At 35.1% G+C, this 20,565-nt stretch overlaps 2 protein-coding genes across 2 annotated transcripts; both read left to right on the top strand.

Annotated features, from left to right (window-relative positions):
- The first annotated feature begins 2,927 nt into the window (after positions 1–2,927).
- On the top strand, positions 2,928–8,734 carry LOC145126511 (heat shock 70 kDa protein 16-like). The gene is made up of 9 exons (XM_079061869.1): positions 2,928–4,097; positions 4,451–4,654; positions 4,778–4,885; positions 4,973–5,170; positions 5,288–5,434; positions 5,512–5,642; positions 5,692–5,814; positions 7,534–7,830; positions 8,404–8,734. Exons 1-9 carry the CDS (start codon positions 2,928–2,930, stop codon positions 8,732–8,734), a joined length of 2,709 nt encoding a protein of 902 aa, XP_078917995.1.
- A 994-nt stretch (positions 8,735–9,728) lies between these two features.
- On the top strand, positions 9,729–13,953 carry LOC145125755 (heat shock 70 kDa protein 16-like). The gene is made up of 9 exons (XM_079061176.1): positions 9,729–9,826; positions 10,160–11,330; positions 11,428–11,634; positions 11,758–11,866; positions 12,469–12,650; positions 12,769–12,915; positions 13,008–13,136; positions 13,236–13,366; positions 13,727–13,953. The coding sequence occupies exons 2-9, from the start codon at positions 10,161–10,163 to the stop codon at positions 13,833–13,835; spliced, it is 2,184 nt and encodes a 727-aa protein (XP_078917302.1). The 5' UTR covers positions 9,729–9,826; position 10,160; the 3' UTR covers positions 13,836–13,953.
- The last annotated feature ends 6,612 nt before the right edge of the window (positions 13,954–20,565 follow it).

Genomic DNA, 20,565 nt, shown 5'->3' with positions numbered 1-20,565 from the left:
TTAATATCAAAATTTTATCAAATATATTGATATGGGAACATGTACTTTATGTACTCACCTCAAGCCAAATTCTAAGATTCTTTAATCTCCCGATGATAATTTAATTATAATATCCACCTATTAAGTATAATTGAAGGTTACAGCTTGACTAAAATACTTATCCAATGTTGATTATATTCTTTAATATTTTTTTTACTCTTTTCTAGGTTATATAGAAGCTATGGAAGAAACCAAAGGCATAGGTAGGGTGTGTATGGGGTTGGTTTGGTTCAGTTTTTAGCTAAACCAACCATAACCATTACAAATAGTTAATGCATTTTGGTAGTTATTGGGTATTGGTTAATATTGGTTTTGGTTAATGGTTTTTATCAGTTAATCGTTATGGTTAATATTGGTTAATCATAATAGTCGAAAATGAGATAAAAATAAAAAATAATTTGCTATAAAAATTGAAAAACATAAAGTACATTGTTATAAAAAAAGTGAACGATTCAGTGTATATAACCTTACTAATATGATAGAAAATTAGGTATCCCATTTAAATTCAACACCCTTTAAATTTTCAATTCGAAATATAATTACATACCATATATTTAATATTATATTATATTAAAAATATTTATTAATATTGTTTGTTTGGTTCAATTTTTAATGGTTTAGTTTTGGATAAAAACCATACCCGAACCATATGTATTTGGTTAATCAAAAATAGAAACCGCACCAATTTTTTTTGGTAGTGGTTTGATTATTTCGGTTAATTTGGTTTTGATTAGTTTTTTCGGTTAATATGCTCACCCCTAGGCATAGGGTTAAGCCAAACTAAAGATACAAATATTTTTGGAATTTCTTAGATCCCAAACCTGCTCGGATTCGTTTGGGCCGACCTAATTTTAGCCCCGCCCAACACATAAAATGTTGATTTTCGTGTTTGGCATTATACTTTGGTCATTTCCCCCTATTCATTATATAACTTAACCAATGATTAATAATGGTACAAACAAGTCTAAATATCAGTATTCAATACAAATTTTTCCATAACTCAAACGTGTCTTACTATCTTAAGTTCTTAATGTCAATTGAGTTCAAGTATACACTTAAACAACTTCAACTTGTTACTTAAAGAGTTAAGTTTCTAACGACATATTACGAGTTTCTAGTTTACTTTTTCATCACCAAGTGATCTTGACGATCCTTATATAGCTAACTTAAGTACTTAACTTCATTCCATTTCAATTCCCCAATCACGATTCCGTTACATTGGAGTTGTGACTCTTAGACACACTTATGGTGATTCTTAGACACACTTATGGTGATTATGAGCTTGCTACAATGATTAATATATTTCAAATTTCTAAAAACTTTTAGTTTCATTTGATTGAATCAAGAACCATAAGTGATTTAACTTATTTAGAAAATCACTCAATTCCATAACTTCCACAAGTCCCATTGGAAACACATAACAATCAAATCACGATTTCAAATAATTACTCATATATTAACCCTGAAATCACTTAGTTTCAAGTTTAATCTCAAGCTTATATAGAAGTCATCAATGCTAGAGTACAACTCTTCACCAACTAAGGTTCCAAATCCTATTTTTTCCATCTGTGGAGATGGAATCAACCACTTTAAGGGCGAAGGGATGACACATTGGTGATTCAATACAAGTTACTAGCATCAATCATCAACAAAACTTAAAACGAATCATAGAGCCCTTCGATCAATGGTGGCGAGAGGCCTAATACGATGATTATTTCAGAAGAATCGCACACCCCCTTGTTTTCTCTGGTGATTTTTTTTTTTTGCATTCAACCACTATACATGGTATATCATGTTTTTTCTATACCAACATAATAAAATATATAAAAAAATTGGAGGCCCTGTACCATCGTCCAAACTACCCCACCCATTGGTATGCCTGAGTTTCACCCTAGATTAAAACACAATGTGATAATTACTATTAGTATTAACTAATAAATAAACAAATCAACCATTCTAATATTTTAGTTTAATATAAACTAGAACAAACCTTACATTTTAAAATACATAGATATAAGATGTGTTTGACACAGAACGTTTGGGAGCGTTTAAGAGCTTATAGCTTTCAACGATTGATAAAACGTTCCGTTTTGAACAAAAAGTCTCATTTGACACTACAAGCTTTTAACGTTAGTTTAAAAAAACGCTTCAACATCGAAAAGTTACCTCACGTAGCGTTTAACAAAACCCTACCCGCTTCCCGCTATCCGCTTTCCTTTATTTGCTACCAGCTAGTTTTGCTGAATACCCTATGTTTATAATGGTTTAACAAAGAGAGAGAGATATATATCAAAGATATACTAACTTATTTGGTAATAAATCCCATTGAACCGAACTAGTCGGTTCGTATCAATGTCCCATGTCTATCCCAGCTGGCATTTACGATTTTGTTAGTACAAATCAGGGCGCCAAAATCCACCCCATAATAAACGCTATCTTAATCACGATTCAAATTCGAAAAACGATCAGGATTTTCCGAAGACTACTCGACCTCTAAGTTCTATCTTACGAATTAAGTTAACACATATTTTTCACAAAAACTCACAGATTCAAGAAGGTACGCCTCTTTCATCTTAATACTACATTTGATATAATGATCATATTTTGATATTGATAATTGATTTTGCGCGTTGTTTACTGCCCAACGATCGAAGTTTGTGTACATATGTGGATGGTTTGGGTACTCTAACAATCTCGGCCCGAGTTTAAGAATATCGATTAATTAGTGAACTAGGTTACAAAATTCTACTGGTAAAATGTTTATAGTTATGTTTACGACTTTTATGTTTTATATGAACTGATTGTTTGTTTGAATGAATTAGGTGTTGGTAAGTATTGTAATCGTTGATCTTTTGAAGAGCATAACTGTGTGTTTGCGAGAATCTAGAATGAGTGTGGTTGGGTTTGATATCGGGAATGAAAACTGTGCTATAGCAGTTGCGAAGAACGGTGGGATTGATGTGTTGTTGAATGATGAATCTAAACGTGAGACGCCTGCTGTGGTCTCATTTGGTGAGAAGCAAAGGTTCTTGGGTTCTGCAGGGGCTGCATTTGCTACTAAGTTTCCAAAATCAACCATTTCTCAGATTAAGAGGTTGATTGGAAGAAAATATAAGGAACCGAGTGTGCAAGAAGAGCTTAAGTTGCTACCTTTTGAGACCACTGAGGGCCCACATGGTGGTGTTTTGATCCATTTAGAGTATTTGGGTAAGACATGGACTTTTATGCCTGTGGAGATTTTGGGGATGTTGTTTGCACATTTGAAGCAATTGACAGAGAAGAATCTTGAGTCCCCTGTTGTAGACTGTGTGATTGGGATTCCATCATATTTTACAGACTTGCAAAGGCGTGAGTATCTTTATGCTGCTTTTATGGCGGGTTTAAGACCTTTGCCGTTAATGCATGATTGTACTGCTATTGCATTAGGTTATGGTATGTACAAGACTGATTTCTCTGGTGAAGGACCAACTATTGTTGTATTTGTAGACATTGGGCACTCTGACACTCAGGTGACTTTTGCTGCATTTAGAAAGGGGAGAATGAGAATATTGTCACATTATTTTGATCAGCACTTGGGAGGTAGAGATTTTGATGAAGTCTTGTTCAAACATTTTGCAACACAATTTAAAGAACAACACGATATAGATGTTTACTCAAATGCTCGTGCTTCTATAAGGCTTAGGGCGTCATGTGGAAAGTTAAAGAAAGTTCTAAGTGCCAATGCGGAAGCACCACTTAGCATTGATTGTCTGATTGATGATAAAGATTTGAATGGATTCATAACGAGGGAAGAGTTTGAGAATCTGTCATTAGAATTGCTTGAAAGGGTTAGGGTTGCCTTCTGCAAGGCTGGAGAGGATGCTGGTGTAAAGATTGGTGATATACATAGTATTGAGCTTGTTGGCTCTGGATCCCGCATACCTGCTATTATGAGAAAGTTAACTTCAGTTTTTGGTAAAGAACCAATGAGAACATTAAATGGTAGCGAATGTGTTGCTAGAGGATGTGCTCTTCGTTGTGCAATGCTTAGCCCAGCTTTTCGCGTTCAAGATTATAAGGTTTTTTTCTCTAGCTACCTTTTACGAAAATAGTTTTATAACTTATTAATCAGGAAACTTTGTTAACAACTAGTAAATGGGAAACTTATAATATATAAGGGAACTAATCAATAGAAGGCAGCTACATATAATTAATAAAATTTTACTCGAACACCCTCAATTATATTGAGTGTCAGGTACTCTTTTTCATGACGATTGTTTGTATCGCCTTCTCTCGAGTTTTCTGCCTTTGAACAAAACTCAATGGGAATATATTATAGCGTTTTGCATGCACTACCCTTAAGCATTGTCATCGAAAATATACTGATATTATCTTTCTAAAGATTTACGTTATATTTTCTTATTGTTTGCAGGTTCAGGATTTATTTCCCTACTCAATAGGCTTAGATAACGCTGAAAACAAAAGAAAAACAAGACTTATGCTTTTTCCCAAAGGCAGTCCATTTCCAAACGATAGTCTGATTCGTTTCAGTGTAGATACTACAAATTATTATCAAGTCCTCTACACCAACAAGGACTTCCCTGCTGGAATATCACCTCATGTTGGTTATTTCATGGTAAAACTTTCATATATGTGTGTGTGTGTGTGTTACAATATTTTGCTAGGCATTTGTTCTTACACTTGGTATATATGGTTTTTCCCTTTCATATATTGGATTAATCGATAAGTATTTTTTAAGGTGGGTCCATCTGAAACCGCTGGTGAGGAAAAAGCGAAGGGAATTGTGAAAGTGCATCTTAACATCGACGGAATTGTTGAAATAGAACATGCAATGGTAAGTATTGTAGTTTTTAAGGGAAGCTAAAGCTATATATAGTTTTAACTGCATATATAAACCATGCATGCATGACACAACATTGTTTTCACCATGCAGGATGAAGAAGCAAGAAGGGGTTGGTCCAGGAGGCAGAGCCTTGCAGTTTCTGAGTTTTTAGATGTTGTGATGACAAGAGATGAACTACATGAAGCTCAAGAGAGAGAACAGTTTTTGGCACAACAAGACATAAAGGTGGAGCAAACTAAGGATAAAAGAAATACCCTCGAGTCTTTCATCTATGACACTCGAAGCAAGGTACTTGTAATTTCTATCGGGATATTAATTATAACATGATTAATGCACTTTGCAAAGATTTATATATTGTTTGTGTTGGTAATCATTACAATTTTTTTTCTTTTTTATGTAAGTTAGCTTCTGAGTTGCTACCGGAGCTTCACCACAGATTCAGAGCAGGAGATCATCTTAAAAAATCTGCAAGAAACTGAAGAGTGGCTATATGAAGATGGTGATGATGAAACTGAACAAGTCTATATCGGAAAACTTGAAGATCTGAAAAAAGTATATGCAACTTTTAAACCGTTGATTTCCTTTTGAAACAACGTGCAATACGTATCTAATCATGTTTGTTTATGCAGTTGTTGGATCCAATTGAAAATAGATACAAGGATGAAATGGCTAGAAAAGAAGCAAAAAAAGCTCTGCAAACTTGTATTCAAGAAAACCGTGAGGCTGCAGATTTACTGCCACCTATGCAGAAAGAGGAGGTATAATCTGTAGTTTTGGCGATTATACTTTTTCTGTCAAATAATTGTCACGTATTTTTTTTTTCTGGCAGGTTGGTTGACTCATATTTCTCAACTACATGATTCATTGGCCAAGAATGCCATCTCCATATACTGCTCAACTGCCATTAGTGGAATCACAAAAACTTTTAAGAGGTTAGTTTCAACGAATTGGCTTGTTGTACTAACATGAATCGATTCACCTAAAACTCGTTAAATTTTAGTTGAGCTCGAGCATAATTGTTGACTTTAATTGTATTATTTTCTATTATATCAGGTATATATGGATATTTGGGGGATGATACTTTTCTTGTATTATGTATCTTAGGGATATAATAGGAGCTTAACTTAGTTTGTATAGTAACCTAAAACTCACATTAAGTCTAGAGTACGTGATAATGGAAGCCCATTACATGGGTGGTGGCATTGTTAGTTTATAGAAAACATAATTTGGTAATTTTGGATATCATAAATAACATGTGCAAATGCCTTTAGTGCATTGCTTTTGTTCTTAGAAGCTGCAAAATGTAACTGTTAATTTCTTCAGGAGGTGCCAAGTCATGATGACATCCAAACCTTCACTTCCCAAATGTGATGAACCCGTGGACTCTGACGAAAAGCATGACAATCCAGATGGCGTTCAAGATGATTGTTGATGTAGATCTCTTTAGATTGGTGGGATCAAACACAACAATATATTCTAGTTTCCTTCATGATCTTTAGCTTTCTATTTTGAAAACTTTACAATGCATCTGTTGGTATTTGGCAATTCATATATTATTAGACAGTTCTACTTTTGAAAACACTTTGGTTTAGGGGATAGAAAAATGCAGCCCCTGTTGGTGTTTGTTTGTTTTTTTTTTTTATCATTATTCAAGCTTTGTTCCTTGTATTTCCACATGTATGTTCTTCGTTTAGGAATAAAATTGTCCAAGTATATATAAAAACAATTATATGTAGGACCCATCATACAATCTCTTCAAGTAGACATAATTATCACTTTGGTTTTGATCATAGCCAATTAGCCATGAGAAATCATAAATGAATCAAATCTTTTGTACCATTGTCTTGGCGAGCATTTCAAGCCATAAAAAATTTTCTTCAACAAGGACATGATAATTTTTTTATCGTCAAGGAACCCATCTGGTTGAGACATAAATTTTTTTTTTCATGGTACCATGAAAAATGCAATTTTGACTTCAAACTACTCAAACTCCAAATTAAGTTCATGACAAAACTTCAAAAATGGTCCCTGTGGTTTTCGAAAATATCAAGTTTAATCCCTAAGTTCAAAAAACCTCACGGATCGTCCCCGTGGTTTCAAAACTTTTAACAAATGGTCCTTTTCGTTAACTCCGTTAGCTTTTGGCCGTTAAGTGAAGGGCATTTCGGTCATTTCACTACTACAAGGACCATTTATGAAGTTTTGCCTCATTTAAAAAAAAGAAAAAAATATATAATTATTTAATATAAAGGGGGCCCACCCACCCACCCATCTCTCTCTCTCTCTCTCTCTCTCTCTCTCTATCTATCTATCTATCTCTCTCTCTCTCTCGTTTTCTTTTCCGTCTCACGAACATCAGAACGAAACCAAATATCCACCCACTGCTATTTCCCTCTCGTTCGTATCTCACCGGCCGACCAAATTCAGGATTATATTGAATGATGGTGGAGTAGCAGCAGCCGCACATGTGGTGATGGCGGTGATTTGGAACAACGACGGGGGTGGCAGGAGGCCACTCCGGTGCTCTTCTGATGCCCTGTTCTTGCTTCCTTCGACTGTATTCAATTAAGGGAGTGTGGAGAAGGTCACTAAGCAGCTAAGGGGTGGTTTTTCTAGTGAGAAAGTGAGGTGGCGGGTGATTTTTAATGCAGCGGCAGGAGGTGGCGTTGGACTGTAGGAGGCTGCTTCGGTGGCCTTCTGCTTCTTCTTTCTTGCTTAAAATTACCAGAGAAAACAAATGAAATGAGGGAGAGAGCTGTGGTGATCGAAAACAGCAGCAACAAAGGGTTGGGGATGTGCTCTCCGGTGGTAGCAGTGAAGGGTGGGGTGGTGGCAGTTTGGTGGCAGCAAGGTGGATGCCACCTCTTCCTTCCTTTTTCTGGGCAGAAACAGATGAGAGGGAGATGTGAGGTGGTGTTTGGGGTGACGTTTTTGATCAGAAGAAGGAGGTATAAGGGTGGTTTTGGGTGGTGGGTTATGGTGGTTTCTTGGTTGTTTAGAGAGAGAGAGAGAGATAGAGGTGGGTGGGTGAGCCACCTTTATATTAAATAATTATATATATATATTTCTTTTTTTTAAATGAGGCAAAACTTCATAAATGGTCCCTGTAGTAGTGAAATGACCGAAATGCCCTTCACTTAACGGTCAAAAGCTAACGTAGTTAACGAAAGGACCATTTGTTAAAAGTTTTGAAACCACAGGGACGATCCGTGAGGTTTTTTGAACTTAGGGATCAAACTTGATATTTTCGAAAACCACAGGGACCATTTTTGAAGTTTTGTCTAAGTTCATTAACCATGGCCAATGAAACCCAAATTGTTTTGTAGAGTATTTAACAACAGGCTAAAAATAATTCATATAAGGGCTAATGTCATAAAAACCCTCAAGTTTTCAAGAAATGTTCGGTTATATCCTAAGTCCAATTTTATGTCCACAAAAACCGCACATTTGGGCAAAAATTGTCATAATTGCCTTATTTTCCGATTTTACCCTTCTATGGCATTGGGGGGTGTTTGGTTCAGTGGTTTGTTGTTCATCACCATAGAAGCTCAAAGATATGTCATTCATACTCAACGAAATTCATATATTGAATCAATAAAATTCCATTTAACAATCTCTGTTTGGTCTCAAGGAATCAATTCCCATGAACAAGATCATCCATTCGTAACTCAGAAACCACCACCACGTGATATGCATCACCGTCACCATCAAATATCAAACATCACTGCTACCATCCATGAAATCCACCACCGCCACCACATCTACATTGACATCGTCCACCACTACCACCTCCCTTTCTTACCCATATCAAAACTCAGTGCCCAAAATGATGTCATGGGTGCTAAAACCTAAAAATTAAACTCAACTATGATAAATTGATACCCAAAATTTAAACTCAAAAACCACAAATGAAATCAAAATCGTGGTTAGCAACATAAATGCACAAACTTGAAATTAAACCTAAACCAAAACTTAGATTTTTTTTTGCTCTAAGGTGAAGGAGATGATGGTGATGAACAATTAAGGGCAGCGGTGGGAAGTGGGTAAAGTCGTAGAAGTATGCATCTGATAAACAATCAGGGGCGACGACAAGAGTTGGGTTTCATGGCAGTGGTTGGGAGAAATGAGGGTGGAATTCCGGGGAAGAAATTTACATCGTTCGATTCATTGGACTTGAGGTTCGATTCAGAGGGGAGCATCGATCTTCAGGGGGTGCTCTTCGGTCTGCTCAACAATCGAATGAGGTGTTGGAACGGTGGTGAGCAGGAGATGGCAGCCGGTGGGTTTCTGGCTCGTTTTCTCTCGGCAGGAAGCTCACCGGTGGAGTTGATTTTGGTCTCCAGCAGCAATAGAAATCGAGCAAGAGGGCAGGGGTGTTTGGGTGACAATTACTGAACAACAAACCACTGAACCATACACCCCCTAATGCCATAGAAGGGTAAAATCGGAAAATAGGGCAATTATGACAATTTTTGCCCAAATGTGCGGTTTTTGTGGACATAAAAATGGACTTAGGATATAACAAAATATTTTTTGAAAATTTGAGGGTTTTTATGGCATTAGCACTTCATATAATTGATCCTTTCCTTTTATAGAAACCTTTTTACTACCAGCCTTGCTTTAGATCTTTATTTGACCTAACAAATAAATTTGAGCCCTTAAGGTCACCGGCCCATGATCGGAGTACTATTGAATCGAATATAGTCGGTTCGTCTCCACCAGTCTATCCAACTTGGATTTTTTTATTTTGATAGTCCCAACCAGGGCGCGCCAAAACTCACCAGTCAAAACGTTATTTATTGCTAGTAAATCAACATGACGATTCATATTCAAAAACGACGTTGAATTTTAATTTCGACGACTACTCGGCTTCCTTTTTTACGAATACTTTCTGTTTTCGGTTTTCCACATACATTCTTTTACAAAAACTCACACTTGAAGCAGGTACACCTTAATTTCATCTTAATCCTACGTTAGATCGATGTTCATATTTTGATATTTTGATCATTATATTTGATTTTGCGCCGTATATGCGGTTGGCTACGGAATGATCTAAGTTTGTGTATGTATATGATTAGTTTAAGAATATATATTACTGATTTAGGTTTTGAGTAATCATTACTCATAAAACGGGATTCTGCGAGATATAGTGCTTTACTGTTGTTTATGTTTAATTTATTTTGTATGAAGTAGTTTATATATGAACTAGGGTTTGGTAAGGATCTTCATCAGTGCTGACTTTTTGAGGAGTATTCTCGTGTTTTTGTGCGATTTCAGAATGAGTGTGGTTGGGTTTGACATCGGGAATGAAAACTGTGCTGTAGCAGTTGCAAAGCGTGGTGGGATTGATGTGTTGTTGAATGATGAATCTAAACGTGAGACGCCTGCTGTGGTCTCATTTGGTGAGAAGCAAAGGTTTTTGGGTTCTGCAGGGGCTGCATTTGCTACTAAGTTTCCAAAATCAACCATTTCTCAGATCAAGAGATTGATTGGAAAGCTATATAATGAACCGAATGTGCAAGCAGATCTTAAGTTGCTACCTTTCCAGACCAGTGAAGGACCTCGTGGTGGTGTTTTGATCCATTTAGAGTACATGAAAAAGACATGGACTTTTAAGCCAGTGGAAATTTTGGGGATGTTGTTTGCACATTTGAAGCAATTGACAGAGAAGAATCTTGAGTCACCTGTTGAAGACTGTGTGATTGGGATTCCATCATATTTTACAGACTTGCAAAGGCGTGAGTATATTAATGCTGCTCTTATTGCCGGTTTAAGACCTTTGAAGTTAATGCATGATTGTACTGCAATTGCATTAGGGTATGGAATGTACAAGACTGATTTTTCTGATGAAAAAACAACTAATGTTATATTCGTAGACATTGGGCATTCTGACACTCAGGTAACGGTTGTTGCTTTTGAAGAAGGGAAAATGACAATATTGTCCCATTCGTTTGATCCGAACCTGGGAGGTAGAGATTTTGATGAAGTGTTATTTAGACATTTTGCAACACAATTCAAAGAACAACACGATATAGATGTTTACTCAAATGCTCGTGCTTCTATGAGGCTTAGGGCGTCGTGTGAGAAGTTAAAGAAAATTCTAAGTGCCAATGCGGAAGCACCACTTAGTATTGATTTTCTAGTTGATGATAAAGATGTGAATGGATTGATAAAGAGGGAAGAGTTTGAGAACTTGTCAGTGGAGTTGCTAGAAAGAGTTATGGATGCTTGTTGTAAGGCCATAAAGGACTCTGGTCTAGGTGCAGATAAGATAGATACCATTGAGCTTGTTGGTTCTGGGTCCCGCATACCTTCTATTACGAGAAAGATAGCTTCAATTTTTGATAAAGAACCAATGAGAACACTAAATGGAAGTGAATGTGTTGCTAGAGGATGCGCTCTTGCTTGTGCAATGCTTAGCCCAACTTGCCAAGTCAAAGATTATAAGGTTTTTATCTAATTAATATATCTTTTTTGGTACTATGTTTTAAGATACCGTTTATGAAGATAAGGGTTTATGCTATTTTTTTTTCTTATCTTTGTAGGTTCAGGATTCATTTCCTTACTCAACAGGAGTTTGTTTTGATGATGGTAAAAGACGCCATGAATTTACATTATTTCCAAAAGGCAGTCCATTTCCAAGTAATAAAACAGTCACATACCAAGGAAATACTACATCTCATTGTCATGTTTTCTATCTCAACAAGACGGATTTCCCTGCTGGAATATCACGTGAAGCTGGTTATTTCATGGTAAAAGTTTTATGTGTGTGTGTGTGTGTTTGTGTATATATGTTATATTTAATATTGTATTACTTACACTTGATTTACTTTTTCCCATTCACATCTTGAGTTAATTGTTAAATATTTGTTTAGATCGGTCCATCTCAAGCTTCTGGTGCAGAAAAAGTGTTGGTCAAAGTTAAAGTGCATCTTAACATCCATGGGATTGTTGAAATAGAATCTGCATCAGTAAGTATTGCTTGTTTCCCACATTGCCCAAATGTTGAACATAATATCGTTCTCTTCTTTGCTAATAGTTTCAGTTTATAGAACATAAACACCCTTCAAGTAAAAAGTCTATTCGGTACTCATGGCAATGGGGGATAAAGGCCAGCCGTTTTTTGCCAATTAATGCTGCTTATCGTAGATTTTCTAGTTCTCGATCGTCTACTGAACGTTATGTAAGTGAAATCATGCACACTTTAAATTATCATTATGAAAAGATAAAGAGAAACATAGGCTTTATTGAAATTGTATTTATTTCTAATCATTTTCTATTGATGTACAATTAATTCCTTACCATATGTTGGCCCTTTATGACACTACACTTCAAAAAAATCTACCCAATATAGCAGCAACAGTTGCTTTATGTACGGATGACATTGCTATATATAAAAGAGTAGATTTTTAAAAGTTAATACTGTATTAGGAAGAAGCGACGTATGATGCTATAATAAACAAAACATTTATAGTACTTTGCTATTTTTTGAATTTAACCCTTATACAAATGCAAAAACTTATCAAACTCAGTAGTCCTCATCCAAAATTGCTTGTGACAACATTTCACCATGCAGGCTGAGGAAGCAAGATGGGGTCGTGCCAGGAACCTTGAAGTTTCTGGAAATTATTGTGTCTGGACTACTCTAGATGAGATACGTGTAGCTCAAAAGAGAGCACAAATGTTTGCAGAGCATGCCATAAAGGTGGAGAAAACTAAAGAAAAAAGAAACACCCTCGAGTCTTTTATCTATGACACTCGTAGCAAGGTACTTTTATTATTTTTGTTGGTAGTCATTAAAAAAAGTTTGTGTAAAACTTAAATTTTGATTAAATGGATTGCATACAAACTGACACTTTTTTTTTTTTTTTTTTTTTTTAAATTAGCTTCTGAGTTCTTACCGGAGCGTGACTACAGATTCAGAGGTGGAGATTATCTTTGAAACTCTGCAAAAAACTGAAGACTGGCTATATGAAGAGGGAGATGATGAATCTGAAACAGTCTATATTAGAAGACTTAAAGATCTCACAAAGGTGTTTACATATATGCAAATTTTAAAGCCGTTAATTAATTTACTTGCGAAACAGCCTTAACACATTTAGCAATCACATATTTGTTTATGTAGTTATTGGATCCAATTGAAATTAGATACAAGGATGAGATTGCTAGAAAAGAAGCAACAAAAGCTCTGCGAACATGTATTCAAGAAAATCATTTGGCTGCAAATTCACTGCCTCCTAGTCACAAAAAAAAGGTATTGTCTAGCTCTGTGGACAAACTTTCAAGCACTTTTTTTGATGAGGATGAGGAGGGCTTTTATGTACTTTATCTTCCACTTTATGTTTTTTGGCAGGTTAACGATGAATGTATTGAAGCTGAGGGGTGGTTGGATCATCTTTCTCGACTGCAGGATTCATTGGCCAAAAGTGCCACTCGTTTATACTTTTTGAGTGCCATTAGTGAAATCACACAAGCTTTGAAGAGGTTACTTTCTTTTTATTGCATGATTTCATAGTGTAATGCTTTTCTTATATTAGGGGTATTTTATATAATGCTTTCCTTATATTACCTATCCTATATATATAGGTGCTTATAGCTTATTTTACGTTCAATCTAGAGAATTTATTTCTCTCCAAACAAATATTAATTAAACATAACTATAACGGAAGCCCATTACGTGGGTCGTGGCATCTAGGTTTTTTCTATTATATAAAAGGTATCTTTGGTCATTTTGACATCTTTATATATAACACTAAGAATCATGTGGAATTTTGTTTAACGGAGTGCTTGTAATATTAGAAACTGTATTTCCTGATGTGCTACTTGCTCTGTTAATTTCTTCAGGAGGTGTGAAGCCATATTTAGTTCCAAACTTTCACTGTTCAAGTATGATCAAGAGCCTGTGGACTTAGATCAAAAGCAGAATCCCAGTGAGATGCAAGTCGAAAATTGATGCAGATTTGTTTAGATTGGTGGGAACAAACAAATGGTATTTGAGTCTTCCTTCATGATCTTTCCTTTTTGAAAAGCTTTATGATGAATATTTTTGCTGTTTGCTGCGAGTACTTTATATGTGGGCTATATATTTACTTGAAAACGTTTTGTTGGATTTCTTGATCAAAGTACATTGTTTATTTTGTTATATATCTTTAATCTATTCAAGCTTTGTTTAAGGTTTTCCTGCATGTTTGTCCTCGGTTTATAAATAAAGTGTCAAGTATTAGCAATTTGATTGGGAATACTAGCTTAGATGGATTGTTTGGAAAAAATGACACATTTAAGAAAAGAAAAGACAAAAAATCAAATGAGATTAAGTTTGTTATATACAATTACGATCACCCTTTTGTATATTGTAGTTTTTAAATATAAAAAAAAAAAAAATCTTGACAAGCATTTTTAGACATGTTCTGTACGTCATGATTTTTGATTGACATTTAAGACATGACCCAATTTTGGTGCACCTTATTGTTACTCAACACTTCAAATCTTTCATGAATAATAAACAACCAAATTCTACAACGTGTGGGCATTAACAAAACAGAAATCAAAATAATACATTAAATTTGAAATGTTAATAAAAATCAAAGAGGTAAATACATATCGAAATATGCAGATTTACCCGGTAAAACTAAATATTTCTACAAAACTTAAGGCTTTAATAAACAAAAAAAAAAAAAAAAAAAATCAAGTTTAAGGATTTTTATGTACTAGAAAAAAAAAATGTAAAACCTAACATTTTTGTCAAACATAAGGACTTTAATGAACTAGAAATAAAAAGAGTAAAATTGAAAAAAAAAGCTACAAACATCTGGTTTTAGTAAACCTAAAATCCGTAAAAGGTAAATTCATACATTTCTGTCAAACTTAAGGCTTTTATGTCATTATTCCAAAAACCAAATAGATAATTAACATCAAAATAAAAAATAAAACTAAATATATAACATCATAGTAATAAAAAACACAATTGGTAGTATATAGGTTGGGTATATTAATGTTTGCAATATGTTGAAGGAGATTCCATGGAAGGTTGTGAGTTACTTTTTTGTTTTTTCTAAAATCATATTGTATATTATAATACAAAGGTAAATAAAATATGAAGATCGAGAGATAATTGGTACAAAATCTATGAACAATTGTGAAAAGTTTGAAAAAATAGACTTTATTTAAAGTTGAAATATAGTTGCTGGTAGGGTGGGATCACTACAAATAAAATGACATTTAATGGCACAAAAAAGTGCCACTAAATACCAAAAAAGTGTCACTAAAAACTTAGTTTGTAATATGCGGCACAAAAATAAAATGTCACTAAAAGCGCTCCCACTAAAAGTCTTTAATGACACTTTTTGGTTGTGCCGCTGCAGGTTTTAGTGACACTTTTGGTTATGCCACTATAATATTTTTAGTTTTAGTGCCGCTTTTTTATGCCAATAATACATTTGTTAAAATAAAAGTCATTTTCCTACTTTTGGGGGCACATATTTTTAGCAAAAAAGAAAAATATTCAGAAATTAGGTCCAATTGCTTTTTTAACGTCATTGAAATAATAAAAATACAACTAAGGTTATAAATGGACATACCAATATCATTATTTGAAATAAAAGTTAACTGACAAACAATAATATGCTAAATAATTACAATATTGATAAATTTTTTGTCAAAGAATCTGAGTAAAAAGGTTTCCTTTTTTTATAATGCATTAGATGCTTGTACTTTCTACAAAAAACCTCATATTATTCATAGCCGTCTTTCTTCAAATAACTTGCTCAATTGTCTTTCTTTTATGATCATATCATCTAATTGTTGTTGAAGGTTAGAAACTTCTTCCTGCAAACGAACTATAACTTTAGCAACTTTAACTTTCAGTTATAACATATTTAAAGTTAAATAAGAAAATCAATACAATATACTATTACATAGCACATCAAAGTAGATGGTTTCATTTTAATGTTCTATACACAACAATATTAACCAACGATTATCATATAACAAAATAAAATTATAACTAACAAATACATTTTGACAAAAATGCAAGTTAAGATGACAAAATAAAATAATATATTAACGAAGAATAGATAGATTTAATATTTTAAAATTTGAATCATACTATCTCTTGATAAATTTCTTTATTTTGTGTTTTATACTTTTAATAATTTATATTTTATAATAACGTTTATTTCTTTTGTTTATAAGCATACTAACAAATAAGAAAGAATTTTGTCTAGTGAAATAAAAGTTTTATTTGCTTCTTAATCACTAATGACTCATTAAGTACAAATTAATTACTTTAATCTTTTTTGTACTAACAATTGTCTTTTGCTTTTACAGTCATACTTTAGTCTCTTCAATACGGTATATGATCACATATTAGACTAGTGACAGTAAATGATCATTTTGCCATTCTAACACTCCAATGAGTAATTTTCACATTATGAGGGCCTTGATTTACAATCAAATAAAAGATTAAAAATATTATGATTACTTTGACTTCCTTGAGCCACAGTTGCTTTAATTATGGATCACCAAGAACAATTGAAACCATAAGTGCACCATGGATGTTTTGCAATTAACTTTTCACAACTTTACAACATGGGATGAAAAGTTGTTGCAAGTTGTGATCCATAGCTTGCTTTTCATCTTCACATACCAAAATAAAACAAAAAGTTTGCATAAAAAAGAAGGATTAAAATAAAAGATCGTCCAACCCCCTTAAAATGTATTTAAATAAGTAATAGAGAATCACCTGAGGCGCACAACTCTGTGGCCATACAGACCCATATTTTTAGCATATGATTGAGAACATTCAATTAAATGATCATCTTGAAGGAAAATCCTAATGGATTTCACACCCCTTTCTAGATCACCACTTGCAAACCCTTGATAGACCATGTCAAAGAAAGCAAAATGACCTTTGACCTATGAAGAGTAAAATTAAAGACCGATAACTTAAAGAAAAGAGATATACAAGAAAATAAAACTAAGGAACACTAAACTTAAGTTATTAAGACATTTCTTTCCTTTACCAAGTCTCGTTACTAACTACTATGTGTACTCCTCTTTAAGTGGAATAGGGTTTAAGTGCAAACACCATTAGTCCATTACTAATAAAGAAACAAAGAATAAAAAAGAAAAAGCACTTACTCAAGAACTCCTTAGACCGATACAAATGAGATAGTGTAGTGCATACATAAGAATTATCAGAGATTCAACAATCACTATACCAGAGTAGAGTTAGTGTAACATCCCAAATTTCAAGACCAAAAATTTCATTTTTAATTTAAATATTCATAAAACAGATTACTGAAAATGTCATCAATGTTATCTCATATCATGAAAACCATAAGTCATCCATCTCAAAACATATCATAGGAAAATAATGTCAGAGTACAAATCCCAAGAATCTCATGTGCGGAAAATCATGTGTGTGATGCTCTGCTATCGTGCCGAATCCTTTCCCTTCGAAGAAGAAGGACCCGAAACAAAAACTGAAAACTGTAAGCACAAAGCTTAGTGAGTTCCCCCTTCATACCACATACCATACAATAAACATACTTCCAGGCATATCTCGGTGCCCGGCCTACCCTGCTGAGCATATCTGGGTGCTCAACCTACCATTGTCAGGCATACCGGGGTGCCCAACCTACCCCTGCCAAGCATATCTAGGTGCTCGACTTACCCTCCGGTTTATTTCAACAGGTTACGGGGACTATTTCACCCCTACCACTACCACATAATAACATAGCATAGCATACTGTCATACATATCTGGGTGTCCGACCTACCCACCGATTTATCTCAACCAGCTATGGGGTCTAACCTACCCCTCCTACCACTATTACATAATATCATAGAATACTAACACATAAACCAGAATAGATAGTGGCATACCAGAAGATTATCACAAAGACAATCATCTCAACTATATTCAACTACTAGTGGGCCGACATTGGTGCCTTCGACCCACTTCTACTGGAAGGTAACTCACCTCGATAACTGGGAAATAGCTGCAAAAGCTCCTGCTCTGAAATCAATCCCTCTCAGACTCCTACACATAAACATTTCCTTCAATTACCCTTTTCATACTCATAACCCTTCTAAGGGTCATCTTTGGTCAATGGTCAAAGTCAAACTTAACATCCTGGTTGACTCAACTCGCCGAGTTGGTCCATCAACTCGTCGAATTCCATAATCCATAAAACCCTGGAATTCTCGATCCAACTTGTCGAGTTCTTCCTTATAACAGAGTCGGCACAGTTCGCTCACAACTCGCCGAGTTCCTCCTTGAACTCGTCGAGTTCTTCAATCTTCAAACCCCAAAACCCATGGCCAACTCGTTGAGTCATCTCCTAGGCTTGACGAGTTTGATCAGTGACAGAAAAGGTTAGGGATCACGATCCAACTCGCCGAGTTGTATGAACAACTCGTCGAGTCCCCCCTAGTCTACACCCATTCAGTCGCTTCCAGTCGAGTTCAATGCTTCCAAAACATATATCTGGTCCCCTAGGACTAAGTTTCCACGTAAAGTTGCTAACTTTATGTCCATCCATCATGAAGCTTGAAACACCAAAACTAAGCTATATAAGAGGTCTAGGTCATGGAGAAGGGCCAAAGCTTGATAAAGCTGGCAACTTTAAGCCTCATAAGCTCATGAGTGCCTACATCTGAAGTCACAACTTCATGATACACCCAAATCCCGAGAATGACTTCAAAATGGCCCAAAAGTAACAAAATACAACCCTAAATGAAGATCTAAGCAATGGAAAGCCAATGTATCAACTTTATACCTCAAATGAGTCAGAAATGCAGCTCAAACTCTAGATCTACTAGCTTCCTCTTGAATTCCCAAGCTTCTCCTTCCTTCTCAAGCTTCAAAATCACAAAGAACACACAACAATGGCTCACAAGCACTCAAAAGTGGATTAGGGTTTCGTGGCTAGGGTTTGGGGTGATGGAGGCTGCAAATGAGGCCACCCTTTGGAGGTTAAGGTGTTTAAATAGGGTGCAAACCCTGAAAATTGGGGTTTCACTCAGGCAGCCCTACTCGTCGAGTTGAGGCTCTCGACTCGTCGAGTAGGCTTCAAGTCCCGCATCCAAATTCCATTCCTAATCGACGAGTTTGGGGCCTCCAACTCGTCGAGTCCCTTTGTAAAAATGAATAATTTGTTTTAAAAATACATACCAGGATCCGGGCGTTACAGTTAGTGTTGCCTCTGCACCCAAAACGAAACTAGTTTAAACATCAATCACAAGATCATGACTAGTAAAGACTCAAAATTAATACCTATTTTTGCCTGATTAGATAATAGATAATGACTTATATTTGAAATGGTTCATATATCCAAAATGTATATATCATCTAAAGTCTAAACATCATCCATTACCTTGTAATACATATCTCAAGCCCTTAGTAATAGATGTATTAGTTGCCTTAGCAACCTGATTGAGATCCCTTCGTAGTGATCTACCCATATCGAACAATCCAACCTTAAAAAATACAAGGTTAACAGTATATAATTACATAATTTGCTATAGAGATTCACCAATTTAATACTTATAACAAAATCATCAATAAATATGGACCAAATTTGAAGTAGAGGTTATGGAGTAGAGCATAATACCTGAATCATCCTCATTTGGAAGTTATAAACGAACAAGATGTTGAAAGTGTTACAGTCTCTTCCAGTCTCGTCCTAACATTCTCTCCAGGTTAACTTCTTCTTCAGACAACCTAATCCATTATTGATTGACATAAGTGGAAGAACCTTAAATGGAAATGGAGGTGAAAATTCTTACAATATCACACTCAGATCCAACAACATGATGTATTAAGGGTTTTGGAATAGAAGAAGACGAGGAAGAAAGGAGGTCGGGACACCTTTAATTTTGATCCCAACTCTGTTATTTCCACTAACCCTAACAATATCGAATTTATGTTCAAGAGCAGTAGAGGTAACCCTAATAACATCATCACGACCATTTCCAAAAACTTCGGCTAGTTGCTCTTCTTTAATCGCAGTCGCACCATGATCAATATCGGAATTTAGACTAGAATTCAGAAGAAGATTAGATCTTTCTTCTAGCATTCATATGTTTGGGGTTTAGGGGGAAACAATTGTATGGATTTTTGGGGTGAGGGGAACTTAGGTAAAAAATTTGAACACTAGAGGGGAATAAAAGTTGAAAATGAACAAACTCTTTTTATTGGTTCAGTGGCCGCAAAATTAAAAAATAGAGATACATACAGTGGCACAAAGGAGCATGTGCCACTAAAAATATAACATTGTGGCATAAAAAAATATGCCACTAATAACTTTATGCCACTATATATAATTTTGTTTGTAGTGGATGGGGGTAGGGTGTTGCAACGACCATTATAACCACCCTATGTCATAATCTTTTTATTTGATACCGAACATCCAAGGGTGTTCCCACCCGTGTTACAACCACCATATGTCCTAATCTTTTTATTTGATACCTAACATCCAAGGGTGTTCCCATCGGTGTCGCTGCATCCTAAGCCTCCCTCACTCCATACAATTTCTTCCCCTCAAAAAGAAAGAAGAAAAATAAGGGAAGGGGAGTCGGAGTTGGGATATTGTGGGCTCTTCCTTTTTTTCAAAAAATAAAAAATTACAACATATGAAAAATATATAAGAAAATATGGCAGGAAGGTAAAGTAGTCATTTC

This window comes from Lactuca virosa, chromosome 7, assembly GCF_052849685.1.
Source record: "Lactuca virosa cultivar CGN04683 chromosome 7, Lactuca_virosa_CGN04683_v6, whole genome shotgun sequence".
Taxonomy (NCBI): Eukaryota; Viridiplantae; Streptophyta; class Magnoliopsida; order Asterales; family Asteraceae; genus Lactuca; species Lactuca virosa.
Note: the sequence above shows the minus strand (reverse complement) of the source record. Positions and strands in the feature narration are given on the sequence as shown.

Excerpts from the sequence above, each read along its gene's own strand:
- LOC145126511 (XM_079061869.1), top strand. The coding sequence starts at position 2,928 with ATGAGTGTGGTTGGGTTTGATATCGGGAATGAAAACTGTGCTATAGCA. Across the intron at positions 5,435-5,511 it reads AACTTGAAGATCTGAAAAAA|TTGTTGGATCCAATTGAAAA; the intron begins GTATATGCAACT and ends TTGTTTATGCAG. Across the intron at positions 5,643-5,691 it reads CCTATGCAGAAAGAGGAGGT|GTATTTTTTTTTTCTGGCAG; the intron begins ATAATCTGTAGT and ends AATAATTGTCAC.
- LOC145125755 (XM_079061176.1), top strand. The coding sequence starts at position 10,161 with ATGAGTGTGGTTGGGTTTGACATCGGGAATGAAAACTGTGCTGTAGCA. Across the intron at positions 11,867-12,468 it reads TGCATCAGTAAGTATTGCTT|CAAGATGGGGTCGTGCCAGG; the intron begins GTTTCCCACATT and ends AGGCTGAGGAAG. Across the intron at positions 12,916-13,007 it reads GACTTAAAGATCTCACAAAG|TTATTGGATCCAATTGAAAT; the intron begins GTGTTTACATAT and ends TTGTTTATGTAG.